Genomic DNA, 26,723 nt, shown 5'->3' with positions numbered 1-26,723 from the left:
ATGGCAATGGAGATGAAGGAATTGCCCTTCTGAAAAGTGCAGCCATGGCCTTTACCAAAGGGATAAGAGCCAAGATGCTCTCTTGAGAGCTGGTAAATAAAGACTTTAAACATTCTTTTCTTTTTTTGTCTTTTTTTTTTTTTTTTTTTTTCTGGGCTACATGGTTACACTAAGGAAAACTTTCTCATAAAACATGATTCTAAGCTGAAAGTCTTACTAATGACTGGTGCAAGCTAATATATTTAGATGGCAAATTAGCACAGATTCCGAGGAAAGCCCTGATTTGCTCAAAAACTAAGCTAAATGTCAAAGTTACATAAAAATATGAGCACTTCTTTAAACTATTTTCCACCATGAAACCATCAGGTTGGGTTTTTTTTTCTGTGTGCATGTGCCATTTAGATTCAATATGCTCACATCTTGAGTTACGTTTAGTTCTGGTCTTATCTCTAAACTGGGAAAAGCCCAAAGACACAAAAACAGGCAACAGCAATGACCAAAAACATCACATGAGCAGAGAACAGCTAAATAGAATGGGAATCCTCAGTCTAGACTGCTTTTAGAGGTCTCTAATTCTGAGTGGCATGGGATGGATGGATAGGGAAGGACAGGTACCCTTGTACATGTCTGTTCCAATCAACAAGCAGGGGTCGCCAAAGGGAACCAGGAAAGGGTAAGTACAGAACAGGTGGGAGCAGACAGCTCTCCACACTCTGCCTCATTAAGTTACAGAAGATTCCACTGACATTTTGGGAATGGTCAAAAATTATACACAGGTTCAAAAATAAATGCACAACTTCAAGGACAAAAAAAATCCATTTGAACTCCATGAAATGCTCATAAATTCATTCTTGCTGTCATCCCTGAACCTCCAGCTTTCAACAGTAAACTACAAAGGATAAAGATTTTATATTTGCTCCATTCTTACATTTTCTGTTTCTTTGTTTCAGCTGGGATGAAATAGTTCTCTTTAGACGATGCTAAGTTTTGGTTCTAGGAGAACTACAATGTTGATAACACATCGATGTTTATAGATGCTGCTAAGCAATGTTGTACAAAGCCAAGAACATTTGCAGCAACGGGCCGAAGATGCTGGGAGGGAATAGAATATAAGGACAGCTGACTTAAGCTGGCCAAAGGGATATTGCATACCATATGACACCAGTGCAGAAGGAGTTTTGAAGGGAGTGGGAATTCAGCTCTTCCTCTTCCACTGCTCTGTGGATTAGCTGGGCATCTGTCAGGGTGGTGAGCAATTCCTTGTGTATTATTATATATTAACAAGAATATACATATAAAGAGAAGGATTATGACATACACGCGTTGTAATTATTATCCTTTCCTTTTTCTCCGTCTTAGTAAATAGTTTTGTCTCAACCCACCCATTTCACTTTGTGGTTTCTTTTTTTCTATTCACTCCCCATCACACTGGGAAGGGGGTAGTAAAGCAAACAACCATGTGGTGCAGAGCCACCTGCCAGGTTAAACCACAGTAGTCAGTCATTCTGTATTATTTGCTCATCCTCTTTCAATCTGGGGGGAAAAAGAAGAAAAAAAAAAAAAAAAGAAAAAAAAGAAAATCTGATTTTCTTCTTCTCTTTATAAAATTCAGAGGGCAGCTCTTCATGCCCTGTTCACTTACACATCATTTTCCATCTCTGAGTATGGGTGAGTTTCAGATGCCACCCCCACAGCTCAAGACTAAAATTCCACCTACCGCAGAGCATTCCTTTATCTGGTGACCTGTTATTAAAACTGGGCTTCTCATCAATACCTCTAGAGAATCTGACTTTTAGAAGTGGAGCCCCAAATCAATACTTAAGAATCTGTTTTACCATCTGTGGCGAGTTGCTGCAGCTTGTCACAATCCACAAGGGATAGTGCATTAGTGCTGAAAGGCAAAGCCAGATCAATAGCTAAGGATCAGTGGGTGGGAGCTTCACTATGGAGCTGCTTACATTAATGTAACTTTGCCAGTGAGTTTGTTAAGAAAGAGGAATGGTGCTAAAAGAGCAAGGAAGTGAAAAAAACGCGAGGCTAATCTGGAGGAACAATCATCTTTAAACCTCAGTCTCACAAAGACTTACGTGCTTGTTTAATGCCGTGTGTTGAGAGCAACGCCATGGAAGGTAATGGAACATGAAACTACTCCTGTACAGCCAAATTCATGCATAAGTCTTTCCAATCTTGATACACAAGGTTAGCAATAAGTGACTTTTTTTTTTCCCCAGTGAAACAGGATCTTGAAAAAATAATGCTGATTTCAAGAGATTGAAAAGCAGTATTTGTTGCTATTAAAAAATTAAGCAAACAAGACAGGAATTTTAACAGTCTGAATAATTAAAGGAATCTTACAGCAATTATTTGCTTTATCTGTGTGTGGTTGGCGGAGAGGGGTTAATGAAACACCTCTTCAATCATAAATCATTCACCACTGCTTCAGGCTTTTCTTTCTTCCTACTGTTTGATGGCTAGAAGTACATAAATCAGTCTTTTTCTTACTCTGATTTAATTTTAACATATCTTGCATAACTGGAGGAAATACTATACAGAGATAACTGTACTTCTGTAGAAGCATTTCCTCATCTTCATTGCCCATATTTTGAATGTCTTTATTATACCTCCACATAAACTGAGCAGAATGGAAGCTCTGGAGCCCATGCTAAAGGCAATCTTCTACCACACTGCAATGAGATTCTTGCACAAGGAAAGATCCAATCCAGCATGTATTTACTATGTGTAAAATTAGGATAACGCATCCTTAGTAGCAGTTATAATTACAAAATTATCAGGATACAGGCACAGTTTTTCACTGGGTGTATAAACCTGGCAACAAATATGGCTTTGTAGTGCACACTTAGAAAATAAACCCAGAACTAGGATAAGGGGAACAAACTTTCATTAAAGCATGGAATTAAATCATTACAGAAGCTCAGATAAATTCCCTTCCTGTCACTCAAAACCTTGCAGATTTTGCCCAAATGGACATTACTTTGACAGTGGCTGCTCAGTGCACAAAGGAAGAATGCTGGCTGCCTCTCCCTCAGATGGTAATTTGACATGAAACCAGATGCAGAAATAAAAAGCGTATTTCCACTGTAAAGCTCACATAAAAGAAAAACAAGTTGTCTCTTTTCCAGCCATACAATAAGCATCATTCATTTGGAAAGGTCAATATTAATTAGCAAATCCAGCAGGGATACTCTGTCACAGGCTTTTTTGTGCTTCTGGTTGTTCTCTGTTGCAAATGAAAGATAATCCATATTCAGTTAGAGGTCTGAAAGCTGTCTTGTCTCTGTAATTGCAATCTCCCTTAAAAGGTTAGTAAACATCGCTCATCTAACTTCTTAAATTCAACACGTTCAAATATATTCTCAATTTCTGTTTTGGCTGCTTCCATGGTCTGGAATTCTGAAGTTTAAAATCAAGACAATCTCTAAAAAAACAGCAGATAACCAAACTCAGTTAAGTGCCAGACTGATAAGGTAGTGTAACTTATCCTAGCGGAAGGGCTGGCTCTTTCATGTCCAAACTTCAACTAAAAATGTGGTCAAGAATTCTCATGGAAAGCAGAGGACACCACTACGTATTTGGGTCCCAAGCCAAACCTGAAGGTCACTGTGCATTGCTCTGAAGACCAGCTTATACCTTTAACACATAATTAACCATGCTGTGATTCTATAGCTGTAATGCTTTGTACCTTTCAGGAGGAAACCAGAGAAGATGACTGTTAGGACTGCCTGTCATCTGAAAACGATCCTCAACTTCAAGTAAAGGGGAGCATGACCCCAAAGTTTCTATTCTAAAGACCACCATGGAAATAGAGGCAATAAATCTGAAACTGAACCTCCCTCTTCACTGAAATATATTTTTTTTCTAAATTTTGCATGTGGGTAATGGATAATTGGAAACAATTTTTTAGTCTACAAAGACATTAAGAAATGAACACTAAAAAAATGCTTAAAGCAACATATGACATTAAAGCAGATTACATCTTCTGAAGTATGCAATAACTGCAAGATATTAAAGCTATTACACTGAATAGCAATAAGCGTTATACTCTGGTGGCTTAAATTTCCGTGCTGCATAAATATACAGTTCCCATTTTCCACTTGATTCTGAGCTCAGTAATTCTGACACACTATTGAAAAAGCCCTTCGTTTCATTCCAGCTTCACATGCTCAAGCTGTTTTTCTCTCACTGGCTGCTTCACTGCATGATGTTCTGAAACACAGTATGTACCTACCTAGTCTACAAGCTGTTTGGAAGAACGCATCTCCCAGCACATTATAAGGAATTCTGAACATAGTATTAGCAAGACAACTCAAAACAAATTAGCAACTAGACATTAATCAAACAGTTGTGCTTCAAATTGCTGTCAGAATTCTTCATACTGGAGAATCATAATGGATTAATTGCTTTTAACTTGTCTTCTTTGGTAACTGAATATGTTCTTTATGACAATTTTGGGAATTAGGGACAAGTTCCTCTTTTTGTTGGACGCTTCTAGCTGGCTACTCTAACAAGATTGTTTCAGCTGTTAGCTCCCCTTGTTTTCCTCATAGATTCCTCGCCTTTATACACTGCACTGCCCCACATTGCTTGAACTACACCTCAAAGAAAACCTTGTTATTCTATATTATTTAGATGAATATTTTAATAGTGATATAAATATTAACCTTATTCCATAATATTTAAATCAATTCCCCATTTCTTGCTGCTGGAATCTTACCTTTGTAATCATTTTACATCTTTACCTATATATCTTTATATACCTATATATCTTTACCTATAACCCCATAGACAGCAAAAACACTTTCTTCCTCTAATATTCTAAATAAGACGGGTCATGAGCCTTTTTTCTCCTCCTCTCCAGAACATTTTGATGGAATTATCTCCCACTATTTCCCAGTCTGACAATAAAATGAAGTGGTATTATGTATGTATCTCTCCTACAGTTGCAGATGGGGGTCTCCTGGATATCCATTTGTAATGGCCACATATGTTTTGCTTCTGATTGCTCACCCAGCATTGTATGATCTATTAAAGAGGTGTTATAAGAAGCAGTTTCAGGTAGTCTATTACAAAACCAACATATTTTATCATACCTTATCGGTATCTCAATGACCATTTAAAACTCAGCTACTGACCTGATACTCTCTCAGTGCCTTATGGATAGATTTGGTAGTTTGAGACAGTTTTCCTTTGGGACAGAGGTCCCCACTACAACTCATCACACAGATTGGCAGCTTGCTAATAAATCTCAGCCCAGGCACCAAAGATAAGCAGATACAGAAGTCTCTTCCATGTCAGAGCCAAGAAAGATTAATATGGGAAACCATGTAGCACTGCTGTCACTAAAGCTGAATACAGAGATTTTACCACTGAATTTAGCAAAACAGATATCTTCAACAACAATAAAATTTATTAACATCCTGTGTCAGTGACTTCTTCTACTGCAGACATTAAGTTTGTCATTTACTTACACAGTATAACACAGTAATTAATTATAGCACACTCTAGACTTGTATAAATGGAGGGGCCCTTCCTCCCAAAGCTGCAAGAGACTTTAGCCTAACCACAGAGATTTGTATAACAAAAAGTCTGGAAAAAGAATAAAACCAGAAGTTCACAACATATCCTCAGCATCCAGCAGAGTTTTATATTGGATCTTTCATCCTTAAAAATACGTATGCATACCACAATCTCAGAACAGCATCTGAAGTACAGATTGTCATGAAATGAGACTGACTGAAGAAAGTAAAGTTGTATGGCAGAACCTGAGGGTTTACAGTGACTACAATCATAGCTATCTGGTTTGGAAAGTCATGCCAGTCATGAATATGAAAGGTGTGAAGACAAGTTGAGCTAGGAGAATAAGGTGTCAATCATGCATGTGCACCATGTACAAAATAACATTAAAGAGGAATGAGATGCAACAAGAATGTACTCGAAATGCGATCACGCAAGCATTTCATTTCCCAGATTGTTTGATTCCAAAGATATATCCTTTTCAGTTGCTACAGGCTTTACACCATTGGTTTTGCATGAGAGCTATACTGAAATCACTCCAGTCAGCAGGTCTACTCCTTATTAATGCTTTGAAAGTTCTACTATTACCTTCTCAATTTTGTATTGTACATGCTCTACACACTTGGCTTCTCAATGAGCTTGACTTCAGCTCAGTGCAGCAATGCTACATTAAATGGCTATTTTCTAACTCACAGATCTGGAAAATAGGGTTTAATCAATGACCATTAGACCCTGCGCTCCCTTCTGGCATAAGATGCCTTCTTTCATTGAGGGTTACTGTATTCTTGTTTTAATAAGTTATGATTGGCACATGGCACTGCATTACAGCGGCAAGAAGGGCATATTAGTAGGGAGAAATTAAAGTATTATGGGACAGAATAACAACAATGCACCAGATCAGGTTGTCCTTGCATTTCACTTCATACTGTGAAGTGAAATGAATCCCCCTACATGCATAAGTGACAAAGCTAACAAAAGTAAAACACTTAGCTGCTTAGAAAATGGTCCTAAAAGGTTATTTTCTACAATTGGCGATCACACCCTAAGAGGTTCTGAGCACATGCACTTCTCCTTGCAGCCAAAAGGTACCACTTACACGACCCCTGTGCTAAGAAATTTCTCCCAGATTTCCTCTGCGATGATTGAACATTGCCAAAGACAATGAAGACCTGATTCTGTGAGATAAATTGTTCCAAAAGTCCAGTCCTGAAGGTGCCTAATGCAAAACCACCACAGCTCATTAGGTTCTCAGCTCCTCACTGGAAACCACCTCGTGACACAACGTCTGCTGCTTTTCAGTCTCAGAAGATAAGGAGTAAAAAGATTGATTGCATAAAGAAAAGCACCTGAGTTTGCCAGGGTAGTGGAGGTAGTGGTGGCATAACCTTTATTCTGTCTTAACAGCAAGACATTACAAACACACATTTTTCTTCATCCCTCTGTTTGAGATCAGACAGCCTCACACTCTACTTCCTTGTTCTTAGGTAGACTTCAAACACAAATGGTTGTGAATTAGAAGCTCTAAGTCTTACAGGCTATATAAAATCACATTAAGACATGACATCTTCTATGAGAACACAATATGGTGTTTTTGGTGGCTTTTGTTTCTAGGGGTTTTTATTTAAGTTGCCTGATTACTGAAGAAGCATCACAGAACCACGAACTTGTCGAGGATGGAAGGGAATGACACAAAGTACATCTGGAGCTAAACACAAGGAAGGACTTACGCTTCGAATGTTTGTCACAGAGGGCTGATGCTCTCATGTCACAGAGTCTCAGGGAGCCTTTGCTGCTGCTGTAGACAAAGAGGTTGCAGTGATGGGGATGAAACTCAGAGGCTGTAATCACTTCGGTCAGGTCCTCCATATTGGCTGGCTTTATATCTACAATGTCTGAATGGAAGTTTCATTAAGGAAAATTGAGTTGTTTGCCAGTTATCTGTGACTCTTACAGCTTTCATGAAGGAAGCACAGTGATCTAAAAAACATCCATAAATTTAATACTCTTCGATAAAGATGTTCTACATGGAGCATTTGTTTGCGTCACCTGGACAGAACTCAGAAGCAAGCACTTGATAGCAGTTTTACAGCAGATGTCATTAGTAATCAACATTTGCCCATGCTGTGCTCATTAACAAAAACAACATCAACAAAACTGAGCACAGCGTTGCTTTTGCTGCCCAGACTCTAATACTTGCAAAACTATTAGAAATTCCATTCTTTGCATGTAAAAGATGCTCACTACTGAAATCAATATCAGTTTTTGTGATCAAGAACTATACGTCTGGATCATTTAAATAGACATAATCCAGAACAAATTAAACAATGAAAATGGGGTTTCCCAAGCACAGATCTGTCAGAGATTATCTACATTAAGTGTAGCTCACCCAAGGCCTTTCCAATACAGATTTCCCCACCCATACGGACTACCTATTTTGATGAGTAACCTTGCAAGCATTTATTTGGAGAAGGCCAGCATGTGGAAGATTGCTGATAAAGAATGAACGAGTCTCACGGGGAAGCTGTAAGAAAGCAGTATACATAAAATGAAAGAAGGGTGCATATGTAAAGCAGTGTATTTAAATAAGATTGTGCATTTTCACGTGGCCGTTAGCAATCCACTGTAGATAAGCCATCCCAATATTAACAAACCCTTCGAACAACAAGAGTAACATTACCCTGTTTTACTGATGAGACTCAGATAGAGAGAAAATGATTTGCATAAGATCACATGGGAAATGCATGACAGAACAAACTCAGATCCATTGAGCTCCACTTCAGTGCCCCGACCACAAATCATCTCAGTGCCTGGATTCCCCAAACATAAAATTTGAATCAGCTGACATTCAAAATTTAAACAACTCAGAGGATAAGATAAATGAGAAAATCGGTTTCAGCAATGGCAAGAGAAATCATCTCTTAATGATACTATGCTGTTCCCCCCCCCCCCCCCTTTGTTCACATTTCCAAATGAAGACTTTTAATTGATTTCTGCGGGAGTAGAGTTCAGTCCATCCCCAACTTGATGTTCTATACTTTCATCTTTCCGAAAATGCAGATTTAGAGATGCTACAGTAGAAGTAAGTATAACAACACAGAAGATTCAGAGATAATTATTTTGAGGGCTTTGCACAGACAAATACCACACACTGACTATGCTACACCACCCAGTTTTAAAAGGAAAGCATCAGCAAGATTATAAATACTTTGTGACATTCAGTAACAACTGGGAATGAATTCATGTTTCACTTCAACTGCATTCCCTCTCACACTTTCACATCCATCTCCAATAATCCACCATGATTAATATTAGTGCAATGAATATTAAGATGTAGCTACATTGGTTTATCTAATCTTATAAATCACTATATTGTCTTGAAAATTAATGGGAAAAAAACAAAAACAAAAAACCTTTATTCAGTTATTTGTGTTTTGTGTATCTGTCTCGAGAAATACAGTTAAGTAAAAGCAATTGCTTTCAGTGATTGAATTGCTTTCAGGAGTTCAGAGAAATTACAGTAACTCAATACAAGAATTTCACCTCTCAGCACAGAGATGAATAATTGCTGAGTGATGAGAAAGATATGAAAAATAAATAGAGTATGTGAACAGTCATGGAAAGTATCATTTTTCTGGATGCTGTAGACAATGTTGACGAATTTCCCTTCATTGTTTGAAATGAATAACCCTATGCTGAATAATGAAATTAAGTATTCCATTTGCCTGCCAGAAAAGCATAGAATACTTGAAACAGCCTGCATTTCCAGATGTGATCTAAACCTCCGCTGAGGAAAAAACTCATTGCCTACTGAGGATAATGGAGAAAATGCACCACAGGAAACTCACTCTTTCATCAGATTTAGAAAACAACTAACACTTGTATTAAAGGAAATAATCAAAGGAATGGAGAGCTGTGGAAGATACTTACTCCAAATAATACATGGAAAAACAGTTTTTGCTTTGACAGCTACAGAACCCCGTGTACCAAATGAAGAGCATATCACACAAAAGAATATTTTCCTCCTCTCGTGATTTTTGCCATCTATTTGAAAACAATCAAATACAGCTTGACATGTGATGTGCAGAAACTGTATTTAAACTAGTATGGGTAAGCTTAAGTAAGGGCAAGCATCTCCCATGAGACACTGAATTTCTATTATTTTCCCATCTTCCTCCTTCTCCCCCTCTTTAAACATAATGTCCCTCAGCAGGAAAATATCTAAAAAATTGGACCACACAATGTTCCTAGAAACTTGCTGATGAAACTTTCTGGTGAACTAGAAGAGCTCAATGAAAACGGTATTTGGCAGAAATTGCTTAAATGAAAATTCCATTGCTGAAGGGAAAAGTATTCTAATGTCACCAAGCTGTAGAGCCACTCCTAAGCTAACGGCTTCCTTTGCAATTTTATCTCATGGAAAGACATCTTAACCAGGTTACAGTCCTTCTCCCTCAGTTCACCCACATGTCAAGTACCAAAGTCACATCTGAGTCCTACTCTACCAAATCATTTGGTGCATTTCCAAGACATGAAAACAAAAACAAAGGCCAAGGCTTTTAAAGAGACTGAATGACTTAGTCTACAATTGGCAGTGCACAGGGATATAGCTGTTGTCCTTAAAAAAACAGCAAACCCTAGTGTTACTGGACCTTAACAGGGTAGGAATTTCCCTCAGAAGATGAGAAAGATCTTCACACTGCTTTCACTCCCATACATGCTTGCATACATTTCCAGCCCTGGAAGACTGCACTAAGAGAAGGCAGATCTAGTGCCTTGGCAGCTATTGGGAATGCATTAGCAGAATTTTCAATCCTTAATGTTAGAACAAGTCTCTGTTCCTCCTATATTACCTATTTATTTGGTACTATTGCTTAGCTGTGTGAAATGAAATGAAGCTATGAGGAGGTCAGCAAATTTTCAACATGCCCCCCATAGAAAAGTGGAAATTAAAGGTCACAGAATGGTGAGAGGTTGTGTTCTTATTAGGTTAGTAGAGTTACAAGAGCAGGAGTTAATTTTGGTAAAGGCAACAAAGATACATTCAGGCAGTGTAATCCTGAGCTCTGGCTAAGAGCGCCTGGCTCGCCTTTACCAACACTGCTCAGCAGCGGAGGCGTTACACCGCAGAAGAAGCAGGACAAGACCTGACTGAAGTTGGAAAGAGCACAAGGAAAAGCTCAATTAGCAATGTGCAACAACACACAGTAGGAGAGATGCAGTCTGAGTGCAGAATTCAGTTACACTGTATGATTAGTTGTATTCTATTTGTGCTGCTGTTGTGCAGCTGATAATAAAACGAGGACAACAGGATGAAGATGATTTGTTCCACTGCCTCTGGGCCACTAGTCAAGCAGAAAAATGTGAGAGGCCTATGTGAGAAGCTGGTCCATGAAGTTTCTTTTAGTGCAGGTTACAATGATGACCCTCACTTGGATCCAAAATGTCCACTGACCAGATTTCTCCATTTGATCAGTCAGAATATACATGAGCAGGCATGCTTTATGCTCGTACCAAAACATGCATTATGAGACACTAGAAAATACACAGTATTCCTGCTGAGCAAAAAAGGTTCCAGGATGAGTTTCCCTGTATGATAATGGATACATAGCTGTTTCCTCAAAACAGATTACATTCCCTTTGAAGTGAACAGTATGCATAAAGAAACAGCTGCTTCATCTTCTAGAAACCAATAAGGAATACTACCAGAAACCAAATTTTGTAGATAAGAAACTTACAACTCAGAAGATACAGCACATAAAGGACTTATTCCTAGTTGTATCCATTTGGATTCATTTTTATATCTTTTGCATGTTCACTGAAATCATTGATATACTCACATTCAGGCTACAGAAAAGTATTTAACTGCATCTCAACTGCAATGCAGAAGAGAGGCTTTCTTTAGAAAGTCAGACAATTTTCCTTAGTAACTTCATAAGATTAAAAAAAAAATCCTCTTTATTTCAATGTACACTTTTTTGTCACTTCATTTTTACCCCTGAGTGGGATTTGTTTTCTTTTTAAATTTGTAAGCACAATAAAACTCAGCATAGCACACCCTCCCAAACCTGGCTATTCCCTGTGTTTTCCACAGAGGTCTATTCCAGTTCCTAATTTTGTCTGCATCTCACACCTACATTCTAGCCTAGACCTAGAAATATTCACTGACTAGGAGCTGAAATCAATAGCAATTCATGGAAGCTGCCAGGGCTTCAGTTTAGGGTAATTGATTGCTGTGGTCCTGTTGAGGCTCTACACTTTTAATATAAGCACTTCTCCAAGTGATTTCTTCTGTTAGTAATTTAGTGCACACCATTTTCATTATAAGGAGGGAACTGTGATGCTTACAAATCAAGCTCTACCAGTTTTACACTTCCTACACAGTGCTTATATCACTCCTATATACCATGTGTCAACTGAGGGAATTCATTCCAAATGCCCACAGTGTTCTCGCAGGTTGCATCGGCACAGCAGGGAAAGGATCAGGTTTCAGTATGCATGATAACATCATGATGTGATTACATCAATTTACAAGGAAAGCAAGAAGAGAGCCCTAACATGTTAATAGCTATTCCCTCACTGTTTCTTCTCATTCGTTAAAGATATAACGTATGCTTACACTGTTGAAGGACAATTCTGCAGTAGGCATGTCACAGCACTAAGGATGCCACTGGATAGATTCCAGCTTTTTAATCTCTATCTTGCAGACCCTTTGTCCAAGAGTCAAGGATTTCTGGAATGGATTATCAATAGGTTAATGATTTTGGCCTGTTTGTCAAATTTCTGTCACCTTAGGCAGAGAGATGACCCAGTATTTATTCTCTAAGTACTCCTAATAGCCAATGTCAATGCTTTTTATCATGCAGCATTTTCCCACCGCTCCACTAAAAGCATGTGCTATATGGGTTTTATTAAAAGCCCAGGGAGTTGCAATTATGTTGTCCATGCCATTTTACTCTTCTGAACCACGAGAAAAGAAACTGCTGCATAAGCTTGTGCTCCTTCAAGCTGTCTTGTACCTAATATCTGCTAATGCAAGGTATTGATCCATTCGTGAAAATGACTTAGTAGTACAAGGTCAGCCCAATTCCATTTTTAAACTCCACAGTCCTTACAACAATGACTCTTGAAGATATCAAACTGGATCTGGGCAGCCTGGGAAATACCTTGCACACAGGTGGGGATTTGCTGGTGTTGATTGGCAATGCTTCCATTGAAGGCACTTAGCTGGTGCCATTATGATAGTACAAGGGCTTCTGACGGTGTTTGTTTGGTGGGGTGTTTTTTTTTCCCTCATATTAGGATTATGAGATTGATAGCTAAATAGTAAAACTGCCACTAGTCTTTCAGCTCAACCTGGAAAGCCAACCTATGGGCAATTATGTTAGGTGCCAGGCAAACGCAAAGCAAAATGACTGCTCATTACATAAAGAGCAAGTACAAAGTGCATACAAAGAATAGATGAAGTAGTGGTTAACAGAGTTCTCTGAACTCCTGAGTTCTCTCAACTCACAGCAGTGCTCCGTGGGCAATGCTCAGCATAGAACTCTTAGTCCAAGAATTTCCTCACAGTCTAATAGCTAAGGCTTCAGTCAGAGTTTTGTCCAATTTTGTTCTCTATTTACATTTCTACCATCATAAAACCTAGGAAGAGAAGAGAGGTGGATATTCAGAGCCTTATTATATTTGTCTTTTGGAGCTGCAACGGTGCAAATCAGATGCAAATTTTCTCATAGATAGGCCTGCTCATGCACATTGCAACCGTTAATTTTCTTAAAGAATAATGAAATTAGAAGTAGCTACTGGAAAATGCTGATGTAATTAAAAACTTCAGCTTGTTTTATTAGAACAAAATGCCCTCAGTTTCATCTGGAGACACAGTCACGGGCCTGTTTTAACTGTAACCATATGCATACCCAGATTTTCAAAAGCAACGAAATCATCATCTGCAGATGCATGCAGTTGAGAGCAAAATTAAGTGGATGAGTCAACACAAGACCTGTGCTTAAAAGCACATCTGGAGTTTTCAGTGTATAGTACTCGATCACTGAAAGGTTGCAAAGTAGTATTTAGTTAATATACTTGCATGCTAATTAATTATGATTTGTCTGAAACTGCTGTGAGATGCTTAACGTTGCATTTGAAACATAGCAGATATCAGCAACACCTCAAGTATGCATAAAATATGAATGAAAAAGACCTATTAACATGGCCTCAAATTGCACCAGGGCAAGTTTAGGTTGGATATCAGGAAGAACTTCTTTACAGAAAGGGTAGTTAGGTACTGGAATAGGCTCCCCAGGGAGGTGGTTGAATCGCCATCCCTGGATGTGTTTAAGAGCTGTTTGGATGTGGTACTCAGGGATATGATTTAGTGGAGGGTTGTTAGAGTTAGAGTACTGGTTAGGCTGCGGTTGGACTTGATGATCTTCAAGGTCTTTTCCAACCTGGGTAATTCTATGATTCTATGATTAAGACCTATTAAGTCACCTAGATCAGCTTCTCTTAGGCAGCAGTCTTTTCTGTGGTACAGCAAATGGCACCATGTATTTATTACACACCAGCAAGGGTTCCCAGAATGGATACAACTTCAGTATAATAAAGCAGGGAAAAATTATAAATTAGGGCAAAATGACCTCGTCATTGACATCCCAAAACTAATGAGATGTTTAAAAGAGAAGTGAGAAGGAACCACTAGGTTTGCTAAATGCAGTCTCACATAGTAAAGAGAAGTACAGCATAAATAACTTCCTTAAACTGCATCTTAGAATAGCCAGGGATTTATGGGAAAGCAGAAATAACATAGTAAGTCTGTGCACTAACAGAGAATACTATCAATACATTTATTCCTTGATACTTATTAAAATCTCACACATCTTAGGAAGATCTGTTTTTTAAGAGGCAGATGCAGAATTTCTAGCTGGAGGGTACAGACTCTTTAGAGGATTTTGGTGGATTTTCTTCTTTCTCTATATGCAATTTATTCTTTCACATACCTTACAGGAATACTTTACAGAAATCCCCAGCGCAGCATATAATATAGTAAAAGTATTCCATATTTTTACTGAAGAAGTTGTATTTGAACTCAAAAGGCTCATTGTTTGCTCAGCTTAGCTACCAAAAACAGGTCTTTGAGAGCGTGTTCTCTTTTTCCTTGCATATTTATTTCAGAAGCAGTAAAATAAAGCAATCTATCTTTAAGATATCTAAATGTTTCTGGAAAAGAACTACTTTGAATATACTAACAAAGGCATCAGTTCAGATTTCATGCCGAAGTTTTTGCCTGCAAGCACTCTGCACTGCCAAGCAATCTTGAACATCCGCAATGTGAAAATGAAAATAAGGAACAGATGCAGTTCTCATGAGAATCTCCAGAGTGAAAGTTTTTAAGATCATCTCTATTAACTCATACAACACACCTTCTAGCAGGACTATTAACTAGCTGATTAATCTACTGAAAGATTTACAATAATGCCCATCAGCTTCCCCTCTAGGCATAGCAGAGAATCATGGATTCCTGAAGTTTTAAACATCAAGATTATTCTTTGAGGCAAAGGAGTTTGATATTCACAGCCGTATGGTTGTTTGCTTGATCTCTTCAGGAGACTGATTCCAGACAAGTCACATAACTCTACTGAGTATGAAAACTGTCATAACAGACATGTTTTTAACCCTGGTCTTCTCATCTTGTTTAAGTTAATATGGGTTTTATTCACAAGAGCATTTTCACTCCAAAAGGCCCAGACAGTGAACTCCCTAAATGGAAAGTATGTAATTTCATATGTAATGGCAATAGTACAGAGAAATCCTTCCCTGTGTGTATTATGAGGGCAGGCAAGAGAAACTGAAATGTCTGCATTAACAAGAAGTACATTGGCTACCTCAACAGCAAAAGAAAAACTTCCAGGGTTGCAGGACTCAGAAGTGCAGTCTATATGGCTTTCAATACCAAGATGACTGTGTGGGCACTGTTATTACATCTCTATTCTTCTACAGAAGGTCTCTGAGCTAAAAGATTTTAGCTGATGTACACAGCAGTAACATTTTCTCCTTCTTTATGTTAATAGTCCACAAAAGATTGTTCTTTGCAAGGTTAATTTCAAGTCCAAACTCACAAGGGAATGAGAATAATTAGGCCCATTTAAAAGAATTCTCCCCTCTGGCAGAGTCAATTGAATTATTTATACGTTATCTTTTCATATAATTGTACCTAGGACTGCGTAAATGATTGGGGTTTTTTGGTCTAACTTTCAATAAATTTATAATACTCGTGTTTCGAGTTGGATACACTGCCTGCACCTGTGACAACAGAGAATGGCTCACTTTTAAAATGCTTCGATGAGAAATTAATCCAGAGGGAAACAGAAGCACGCGGTTTGAAAGCTTTTACAGTGATACCATACTGATTAAAACTCATCAGCTGAAGAAACAAAATTAGTAGGACAATAAATCTTGGGCTGAATCCTGCTACCCATTTCCACAGGAATAACTTCATTGACTACAGCCACACCGTGCTAAAATGTAAGCGCTCCTTAGCTGAGCATCAGTTCTATGATGCAACCCTTTAGCTGCAATTCCTTCCTACATTCCTGCAATATTTCTTGCAACAGTTCTCAGATTGCAGACAAAACCTAAGAATTCTAATGAGATGCTGAAGTGAAAAAGGAAACCTGTCTGATGCTGTTCGATTGATTTCAGCTCTACTCAGCATTCTTTCCTTCACTGACAGAAAGAAACTTGAGAAAGTTTGAGATCATGACACCTGAAATGACATTCCTGGTACAAAATAGTTATTTGTTTGCTACAGTCAGAAGAACTGATGCAAGTAGACTGAAAAGCAACTCACACTGCAGAGATCTGTGTAAATATACTTTTGTATCTGCTTTTTTTTAACTTACCAACACATCAGTATAGTGAAATCCCACCACTGCTCCTTAACGTACTATTAAAGGGTTCTGACATGAGCTCTGTGGGTTGTGGATTTCGCTACATTCTTCATTGTCTGCTGCAACTCCAGATAATTTTCTTATTTGTTTTTGCAGTTCACTGTAAGTTTCTAAAAGGCAGAAGTATTTTAATGCCTCTGGCTGTTCTTCCTTACCTCTGCAGCAACTACATAACCGGTATGCATCTCTATTGAGGGACAACTGCATTAGAGAAGATGGAGGGCTAGATAAAAGAGTAATCCATTAAAAGGTTAACAGATTCGCATACTTATTCATTCAAACTGTGTATGGACAGGAGTGATAAGTAAGGAAATTAGGTATACTGATTAACAAATTAGTATTTTTATTAAACAATAAATCTGCAGCACAGTAATTATCCCAAGGCTATAGCTATGTTCAAATCACTTTAAATTAACTTCCTTAAAAACAACTCCAGAAAAAAAAAAAAGAAAAAGAAAAAAATATATATATATGACTTGTCTTTGCCAAGAATGCAAAGGCCTCAGATATAACTGGTTTTTCACAGCCAGACTCAACTCCTTCCATTTATTTATTTTTACGAGACAGTTAGATAGGGAATATTTTCATAGTTCTATCCCATGCCCTGAAGACACTGATCTCTGATCCTCCAGCCATGGACTGTTTGCTTTTGCTGCAATGCATATTTGAGCATTCTGGATGGATGGCCTCAGACAGCAATTTGATGCTAAAACACTGTTTAACTAGCTCTGATATCTCTCTTTTTGCTATCAGATACCCCCTTTCATCCGATTCTATTTGACTGGCTGACAATCACATTCTTGAGATATGAGTCAACTCAAGATGATGAGAACACTTAAAAATTGACGGTTTCTGACGAGGATTGGAAGGGCAAAACAACACAAAAGTTTCAAAGTCTACTTTTGCAAACTTACTTATGGTTTCCATAGCGCTCTGTATCTGGAATTAGTCTTCTAAAAGTCACAGTGACTTCTGTCTGTTTCTTGAAAACAAAAATCCTTAAGGTTCTTAGAGTCACTATTCATGCAGTCTTGTCTGTTAGGATTATTATCTGTTATCTGAATCACATCAGTTAGCTACAGATTAAGAACACAAGGTAATGTACAAACAGGACTAGCTCAGCTCCTAAAAACTCTGCTCGGGATATTCTATGGTTTAGGATGGCCACATCAGAAATAAGAGCACACCCACACACTGGGCATAATTTTACCTCAACAGAAGTAGAATCAATTCAATGCCTATAACTTTCTGAATAATAGTGTCATAGAAGCTGTATCTATGACAGAGGCTGTAAGACCTTTAGGTGACCCTAGAAATGCATTTTCCTCCTGGCGCCTTGCACTAGAGACACAGAATTTCTCTTACAGATGAGTCTGCTCAGAGTTCATGAAAGGCTCTGCTGTCATCAGGATCTTATACAGTTCAGAGAAGATGGCAACTTTCAACTACATACATTTTTTTATTCATTTTATTCCACAACTGACAATAAAAATGTTCCTTAAGTGTTTTAAACAAAAAGAATCCCTGCTGCATTATTCCTAATAAGCAGCAAAAACGCGTCAAGGATTTTCACAACTACTACAGTTCTAAAACCCTCATTTTAGTGGTCAAATGGGATATTTTGCTTACAACTGAAAATCCTTTATTTTATCCCATATTTAACTATAGTGCTTACAAAGAACAGATCCCCATTATTTAATTACACACCCGCGGAGCCAGCTTGGTCCCCAGTCCAGCAGTCAGAAAATTCTTTCCTCCTTTTATATTCTTCTTAATTATTATTTATCTAGTATTACATATCCAATTAGTGCAGACCACCACAGAATCCTAAACTTATTATAGAAAAAGCAGGCTTTATTTGATCAGTGATATCTAGAAACACTGTTTAACAGCTCCATTAAAATAATGATTGAGTTTTACTCTAAATTAGAGCTGCATTTGTTGAATTTAATGTATATTAGATATTCTTTTTATATATACATAAGTTATGTATACATAACTTTAATATTGGATCTCCATCTAGCTTTGCTTGCACGCATCAGTGATGTTTGCTATGTAGTTCGTACTTTAGCTCAAAATAAAGTGCCACTTAATCTAAAACAGAATTTTAGATGGAAGTAAAGGAAAGTGGGATCTTACCATGCAAGATTCAGATTCTGAGCTAAAATCCCAATATCCTATTTAACTCTAACAATCTTTGATTAAGTGAGTATAAAATGGGGCTGAGACAGACTAGCCTCATCTTTTTAGTATAATGATTTAAAAATAAATTTATTACAACGTATTTCATTGTGTTACAGTCTAACGAGCACTTCAGTGATACAGAAGGGGAAAGATCCCTATCATGACCATTTAAAATCTAATTACTATAGGTGAGAAATGACAATACAACAAAGAACCTAATGGTTGATTGTTGATACTGGTGTGAACTTTGTGTATTAAGAAGTTTAATATATTTGAATCTCTTTTCTCCTTTTTTCCTTTTTATTTAGCCTTACTTATCCAGAAAATAAGCCTGTTAAAAATAACTCTTTTTTTCCCTCAGTTATTCAAGTAGGAGTATTTTAATTAGGAGTGCAGAGCAACAGATTCTCATTAGCTACATTCTAAAGCAACCATTTCTCAATCGTTATACTCTAAAAGAGCTTCCCAAACCATACAAATAGGGTACATCTCCTACAATTTCTTCTGTGATCCCCTACTTCTGACTTAAAGACCTGAATTCAGCTGTGCAGATGTCTTCATTTGCCTCTAATGGAGAGAGACTGAGATTAAGCCAGTGGGAGAGGAGGGATTCTGGGAACTATAGAACACAAGAACACTACGAGGAAAGCTACTCAAGTTTTGCTAGCAACAACTCCACTCAATTAGAAAAAGGCTCCTTGATGCAGCATACAGCTTTTAAACACACAGTGCAGATTGGCAGAGCTTAATTCTTGACAGAACAGGAAGCATGTAATATTCAATGTATATCAAAATGTATGTATGTCAAAATAGAATATTCAACTATCCAAACAGAGAGCATATGCTTGAGGAAAACAGAGCTGAGGGTGGGGCAGCAGCAGGTTTTAATGCAGCTAAGGCTTTTTTTCAAGAGCACGAAAAACACACTATGAATAGTTTGTGCACAGTCATCGTGTTGGAGGAATTTTTATAGAAACAACCATATCTCGCTGAAGGGCATAAACCTGTCAGCTTCCAGCTACAGGAATGCCAAGAGAAAACTGCATGTTTGCTCTCAGCTTAGCATTGAAATGCACAGCACTGAGACAGGGATCAGGAATTTTGCAAGGCAGCAGACTGCCCCCAGGGCACGCTGTGATATGCCCTGTGCAATTCAGATGCACATTGGGTTGTACAAACTTGGTCTCTATCTACTTACTCTGTTATTTCGGTGATATCATTTTCTTGCTTTTGTTGTTGTTGTTTATTTCTTAAGTAAATTAATTTCCCTAAGATACAGTGCCTAACGATCTGACTATCCATGATATGCTTCAAATACTGGCATACATTAGACTATAAGAAGGCCCTATGGTGATCTGCTAATTAGCCGAACCCTTATGGGACAAAGAAGTAGGAATTTTTTATTAAATCAGGATAACACTGGACTATATTGATCTGACTGAGAAATGAGTATTTTAGTCAAGATGAGTCTCTAGATGAGCACATGCTGGAAACAGTGATGTTGTTTCCATAGCAATGCCATGACTGCCTCTGGAGTGAAATAGTGCGCTACCAGGAAATGAAGGGAGTTCAAGTGCTATGAGCTACATACTTCTGTGAGTGATCCAAATACATTCTCATAAAGAATATTTAGTGCAGCTAGATGGTCCAAAGATTGCTGCTGATGTGAAGTAAGCCTTATCAGTATGCTTCCAGCGCTGCCGTTTTCTCATTCAATACACCAAAGATGACTTATCTAAAGGCTTAAGCTATGGGCAACACTGCTAAGCCATTTCAGACTGAACATTAACAATACAGCAACCTTTACCTCGCTTCTTTTCCAATGAAGAGTATCATCTATAATTAAGGACAATGACACTCATTCTCCATAACACAATCACACACATTAAACCTTTCAGCAAAGAAAAGCCTCATATGTGTAATTATTTACCAGTTGACCTTCCCCATTCCTTTCCTCTCACCTCCTCCTCCCTTTCCCCATCCTGCTCAAACAATACTGAGTAAATACGCTTGTAAGTGGGAAGTCATGTACAAAAGTTTTGCATATATTGCAGGAAAATTTACAGTCATAGCATAAAACTCACCTCCTCTGCATTTCATCCCAGTTACTGTTTATGCTAATATAAAAGCAAACCACAAAGTCACTAACTGTATTTTGCTTGCCTAAGGCTTTACCTGAAGTAGATATTTGGATCAAATTTTGCAAAGCTGAATTATTTTCCAAGGGAGCCAGAACAAGAACTAACTTTAAGACCTACATTGCTTTGTCTTTCTGTTTTCAAATAAACAAAGGATTCTCAGTGATTTGTAGAAGTGCTAAAATAATGGCTATAGAGCCATTATAACTGTTCTCAACTAAAATTTTACAAGACAAAGTATTTTACTGGAAAAAAATCCTAGCGTATCACTGTTAATCTGACAGCTTTTCTCCAGTCTTTCCCAAGTAATTTGTAAAGATGTTCAAACATCAGCCGAATGTCCAGAAGCTCTACCACTGAATTTGGTGGGTCATTGTCACGTCAGCCTCTTGGGTAAAGAGACTGCAGTTCATTATATGCAGCCCTGTTGTCTCTGAGGGAAAGCAAAAAGCCAAGTATGTACTACTGCCAGACCTCTTATTAACATATGCAACTTCAGAGCTAAATATTTTCTATTTATTGTTTTAAACATTTCAAGGAATCAAGCCCCCAGTGCAAAACAGCAAGCTGTTTCATTTCCATTTTATATCTAGTAAGAAAGTGTGAAGCAAGCATTTTACAAACTCAGTATTCCTGTATTCTTAACTATTCTGCATAACAAGGCACCAAACACAGCAACATTCAGGTTGGACATTAGGGAAAAAATTATTCTCTATGAAAGAGCAGTAAAGCATTGGAATGAGCTGCCCAGGGAGGTGGTGGAGTCACCACACCTGGAAGTGTTCAAGAAAAGATACCAGCACTGTGGCCAGTACAGCAAAAACAGGCTGCCATCTAAGATTAACCATCTTTAACTAATGTTTTTGCCAGTGTTCTCTCTTACCACTGCCTAAACTCTCTCATGACCATCTGACAGGTATTCATTCATGCGTATCTAAAAAAGAGTAGTAAGATCTGTATCTGAACCCAGGATAAAACACAGTTATTCGAAAGTTATCCACACATGTATCCCAAAGTTTAGAAACAAAAAGGATGGGCCTAAACTCAAAACGTGATCTGATTTCACCCCCAAATAGCAGTTTTAGAACATCCTCAGACACTGAAGTTACTTAGTATAAACTGTGTAGTAAGTTATAAGTTGTAAGGGTTAAATCAGTGATTAAACTATGAACTCTAGAAAACACACTTGTTAGTAAACATTGCACAACAGGAATGGTGCACAGTGCACACAGCTGTGACCGAATACAACAGATGAGCATCCACAAGTAGAGACAGTAGCATTCTAAATAGTTATGCAGTCTCAAGTACCTTTGATGTCCATGTTGTACCAAGACTTATGGTAGCATTTATGATCTTGAGACTGTTATCCAGCCCTTCACAGGCACACTGCTAGTTTGAAATACCTTTGTGGACAAGCACGTACCTTTGTGGGCATACAGAGACTGCTGCTCTCATCCTGACTCATTGCTCCGCTTTAGAAGAGGAAGAAAACACCCATTGGGCAGATACAAAAGTGCCCAGGAGAGACATAAGAGTGGGAAGGTGAAGCTGCAGTGAGAAGGACACTAAGAAGCCACACTGCTACTCCATAGATATATGCTGGCAAAAGAATTTCACACTGTGTCCTCTCATATGAAAATAGAGAAGTACAGTTGCTTGCATATCAAAGACAACACTGCTGGGTTTTAAAGGACCACCTAAGGACTGATCCTAAAAACAATCTTGTTAAAGAAGGCACCGCTGATCTCACTTCATGTAGACAGGTGAAAGGCAGAAAAGGAACATCTCAATTTGTTTCCAAACTCATACTGTCTAAGGATAAATGCACCTGTCCATCAATACTGCAAAGGCAGTTCCATTTATTTGTTTTAAGGACATCAAGAATTGCTTCACTTGATAAATTTTTTTCTCTGACTTTTATAAAGGGCAGGCCAAGCTCCAGAGATTACCTAGCCTGCAGATCAAGAAACATGAAAAACCAGCAGGAACAGGAAAAAGAGAATTTTATGTTGGCAAAAGGAATTTGTCCACAGCAGAACAACGATTTCTCTTCAATATTTAATAGTCCTTCATACAATTCCATGGAGAAATATTCTTCTAATTCCTCTTGAAATAAAACAAAACAACAACGACAAGAATACAGTATTCCGAACTGGCTCCATAATCTATTTCTTATCTTTCTCTTCCCTTATGTTCTGCAACGCACAGAGAATCACTTCTCTTGACTTCATTTTCTCTATCTCCTCCTGCACTGTGCAGTGCAGGGGCAGCATCCCTGACTGGAATGATCCCACATCACGGCTTTCAGGATGATGCCGGCACTTGATACCGCAGTTGCATTAACTCCAAACACAACTCACATGAAGCAGGTAAGCCTAACACCCAAACTATGAATGTCTCAGACATAAGGGTTTTGTGCAGCAGGGTGGCCAAGAACAGGGGACAGAGGAAGGAGAATTTCTTTCTTTTTCAAGTAAAAAAAAAGAAAAAAGAGAGAGAGAAAAAAATTGAGCAGCTCAGCATGAAATGTCTTCAGGAAATAACAGTATAAAACATGCCAGTCAGGTGGATAGTTATCATTCAGTCATCATCAGTTTTCTATTCATGTGTCATTAGCCAACTCCAGGACTGCTATTTTTCACAGAATTCCCTAAATTTTGCAACCCTTTGCTGTCCTTTATGATATCTGAGCATTTTCTGTTACAAATACTGCCAGGATTCTGGTAAGGGTAAGATATATTTATAAACCTGAAGAAGAAATATTTTAAAATGCCCCTCCTAAGCTCCATTAATACTATCAATACTGAGTAAGGAACCACAATAAAGGATACTGAAGCTTCTGTCTGTGATTGCCAAATGCCAGAGATTAATCCTGAGATCATCTGCTGACATGTATGTCTCACAGTCACTGTTGACAGATATCGAGTTGACATGATAGGTGTGACCATTAGCAAAGATTCTCCGGGGAGTGACTTCTACCATCAAATCCATAGGTTTCAATACAGGCACCTGCCAAAAAACAATCCACAGATCAGAAACAGAGTAAGATCTTAAGTAAGTTTTTTGCTAGCACGGTGGAGAACAAGTATTCAAAGATGGTGACATTATAAAACTTCTCAGTAGTGCATGCAAGGTGAATTTCTCCATGGATGAATAGTTGGGCAAGACCATCCCTGACAACAGGGAAGGGACAGATAAGAGCCATGGAGAGCTAGGCAGAACATTGGGAAGCTTGGGCCACTGGAACAGAGGCAATGACAGCTGCCACAGAGCAGACCAGTCCCATGTCACACATATGCAGAAGGTTCTGGCTCCAGCACTCAAACAATGAAGTCCCAGTATTTTGGTTTTCCTATAGTCTGTTTGCTGTGAATCCCACGCATTATTTCTTTTGCTACTTTATCTCAAAAAATAAAAGTCAAGCAGAGAAAAGGTTATAATCTCTGCAGAACATAATGAATACAGCCTTCAAAAACAAAGCCAGCTGATCATTGCACCCTTGTTACTTCCCTGTGTGTCACTTCGATGTCACGCTTTGAAATCTAGACAATGCCAATTTATTCCCTGTTGGTAAAGCATTACACACAGAAATGCAGTGATCCTCAATCAGTAATATATGATGTAGCTGAACATGCATCATAAACAATCTTTCAAACATGCAAGATCATTTAAAGAGAAACACAGAAATGTTAAAGCTTTGAGTTTAACTTGCTGCTCCAGCAACAAAGCAATGATTCTCTGTCTTTGGATTCTCAGATAATAAGCAATCCTAAATGGCTTTGTTTGCTTAATGATACAAAACAGGTACTCTGTTCTGCCTGAATTCCATTCATGTAGATCTTGAGACTTTGGAGGGTATTTTTTCCCTCAGCAGACAATAGTGGCTTGGTCTCCAGGTAGGAGTTGATTGTTTCTGTTTAAGATTAGTAAAAATAATAGAGTTTGTACAGTACAGCCTTCCAGTTCTAACCGTTAGTCATCCCCTTTGGAAAAACGCCTGAAGTGAATTCAGCCATTAAAGTGTGAGAGCAAAAATCTATTACAGTACGAGACTGACAACTGAGCCTCACAGTCACAGGACTTCTGAATATCTCCAGAAAGAAGACAATTCTTTCATACTACTGTAATAACGATGAGACTGAAATCTGCTGTACTGACTAACTCCGTTACTCTGAATGAGGTGAGTACGCTGTTTAGTATTAATTATAAGTCAGTTTCTCCCAGCACACTAAATTCCATAACCTTGTGTGAAAGAATGTGAAGTCATGCCGAGAGAATTTTATCAGGATAAACTCTAAACATTTCTGTGATGGTCACTATATCATAAAGGATCTGTGACTTAAAAGGATTTGTGACTGCGAGCTGTTTGGATGTGGTGCTCAGAGATATGATTTAGCAGAGGGTTGTTAGAGTTAGGGTACTATGGCTAGGCTGAGATTGGACTTGATGATCTTCAAGGTCTTTTCCAACCTGAGTAATTCTATGATTCTATGAAAATACATTAAAGATTCAAAACTGTACAGTCAGACAAAACTTCAATAATAATTGCATATATGCTTAACACTAGGTATATATTTAAATCTTCTACTGACTTGGTACCCATGACTATCTTCTTCATATGGGAGCAACCAGGACAAAGACAGTATCTTACCTGTAGTGATGTTACTGTAGAAAGATCTTTAAGCTTTCCTTCTTCATCTTTTAAGTTGTACCCCTCTGGCCTCTTATCTCTTTCAGTAATTTTCCATAACTTGATTGTTTTATCTTTAAAAGAAGAGACAAACAGCTTTCTGTCAGCACAGGAAATCTGAACATGGTTACTCACCTTTCACAAAATACGCCTTAAAGAAGTTTCTGCACCTTGGCTTAGACATGTTCCATGCTGACACAGTCTGGGTCTCTAAATCTGGCACATTCAATCAATGCTGCCAACTGGAAAAAATACTCATAAAGCACATCCCATACCCTGAAGTGAGGCAGAGGGCCCTGACAGCTGACAGACCCTGCAAAACACACGCTGCTCTCATATCCAACTCAGCAGTTTGCAGGCAGAACATACCAAAACCATACAGTGCTTCCTGCTGAAGGTCAGACTTGCAAAGTCAAATCGTCAAGGAAATAATCTTGATACTAAAGCCCACTATCTAGGTTACTTCTGAATCACACAAGAAAAGAGAACAGTTATATCTGCTTGGCTTGCTATGAGAATGGGAAGAGGTGTATTGTTAGAACTTCATGAGTTCTAGCAAAGAAATGACTGTGAAGTATGGAACATTTTTCAGTGATTCTGTGATTTTGCTCTCCTAACAAGGGATATCAATAGAAATAACATCAGAAAACATCATGTAAGGGTAAGAGAGAGAGAAGTGGAGAGAAAAATATATTAATATCACAGATATTGTGATTAGATCTGAATTGAAGGGAACTGAATTAAACCTAAACTCTCCCTTTTCATGATGGATAAGATGATCATTAAGAACATCACGATAGAATAAGGATGCCTCTTGTTTAACGAAGAGTTTCTTAAACATTTCAGATGGAATTCCTCCTTCCTTTTGTAGCTGCACATTAAAGCTGCAGGTTTCCCTGATACTGTCTACTCCCACTCCAATCTTGCACCCCAACCTGGCAAATTTAGGCAGAAAGATAAATGTCAGCTCTTCTCCTTCCACAGATTATAAGCCTTGTCCTGACCTTCCAATTGTTGTTTCACACATCTCTTCATGGAGCAGACAGACTTTCCAAAGCTTCTGCACGTCAGATGCTAACCTCCATCCCTGCATCTTTTCTCATTTAGTCCCTTCTCCTTCCATCACCCTTCTCTTCCCAAAATTCCAAACACTTCCTTCAAATGCTAGTACATATTATTTTAAAAGTAATATATCTGAGTACAGAAATCCCTCCTCATTTCTACAGCAACTTTACT

General features: G+C 38.2%; 1 protein-coding gene across 6 annotated transcripts in view; it reads right to left on the bottom strand.

Annotated features, from left to right (window-relative positions):
• PPP2R2C (protein phosphatase 2 regulatory subunit Bgamma) overlaps nt 1-26,723 on the bottom strand; it is a 160,723-nt gene that overhangs the window by 19,124 nt on the left and 114,876 nt on the right. For all 6 annotated transcript variants that reach the window (XM_072334052.1, XM_072334051.1, XM_072334048.1 and 3 more), the window contains 3 exons: nt 25,449-25,561; nt 23,629-23,806; nt 7,260-7,424 (listed from right to left, as the gene is read on the bottom strand). In XM_072334052.1, coding sequence (XP_072190153.1) covers nt 7,260-7,424; nt 23,629-23,806; nt 25,449-25,561 — 456 coding nt within the window. The remainder of the gene's footprint in view (nt 1-7,259; nt 7,425-23,628; nt 23,807-25,448; nt 25,562-26,723) is intronic.

This window comes from Excalfactoria chinensis, chromosome 4, assembly GCF_039878825.1.
Source record: "Excalfactoria chinensis isolate bCotChi1 chromosome 4, bCotChi1.hap2, whole genome shotgun sequence".
Classification (NCBI taxonomy): Eukaryota; Metazoa; Chordata; class Aves; order Galliformes; family Phasianidae; genus Excalfactoria; species Excalfactoria chinensis.
This window is presented reverse-complemented; position numbering and strand designations above follow the sequence as displayed.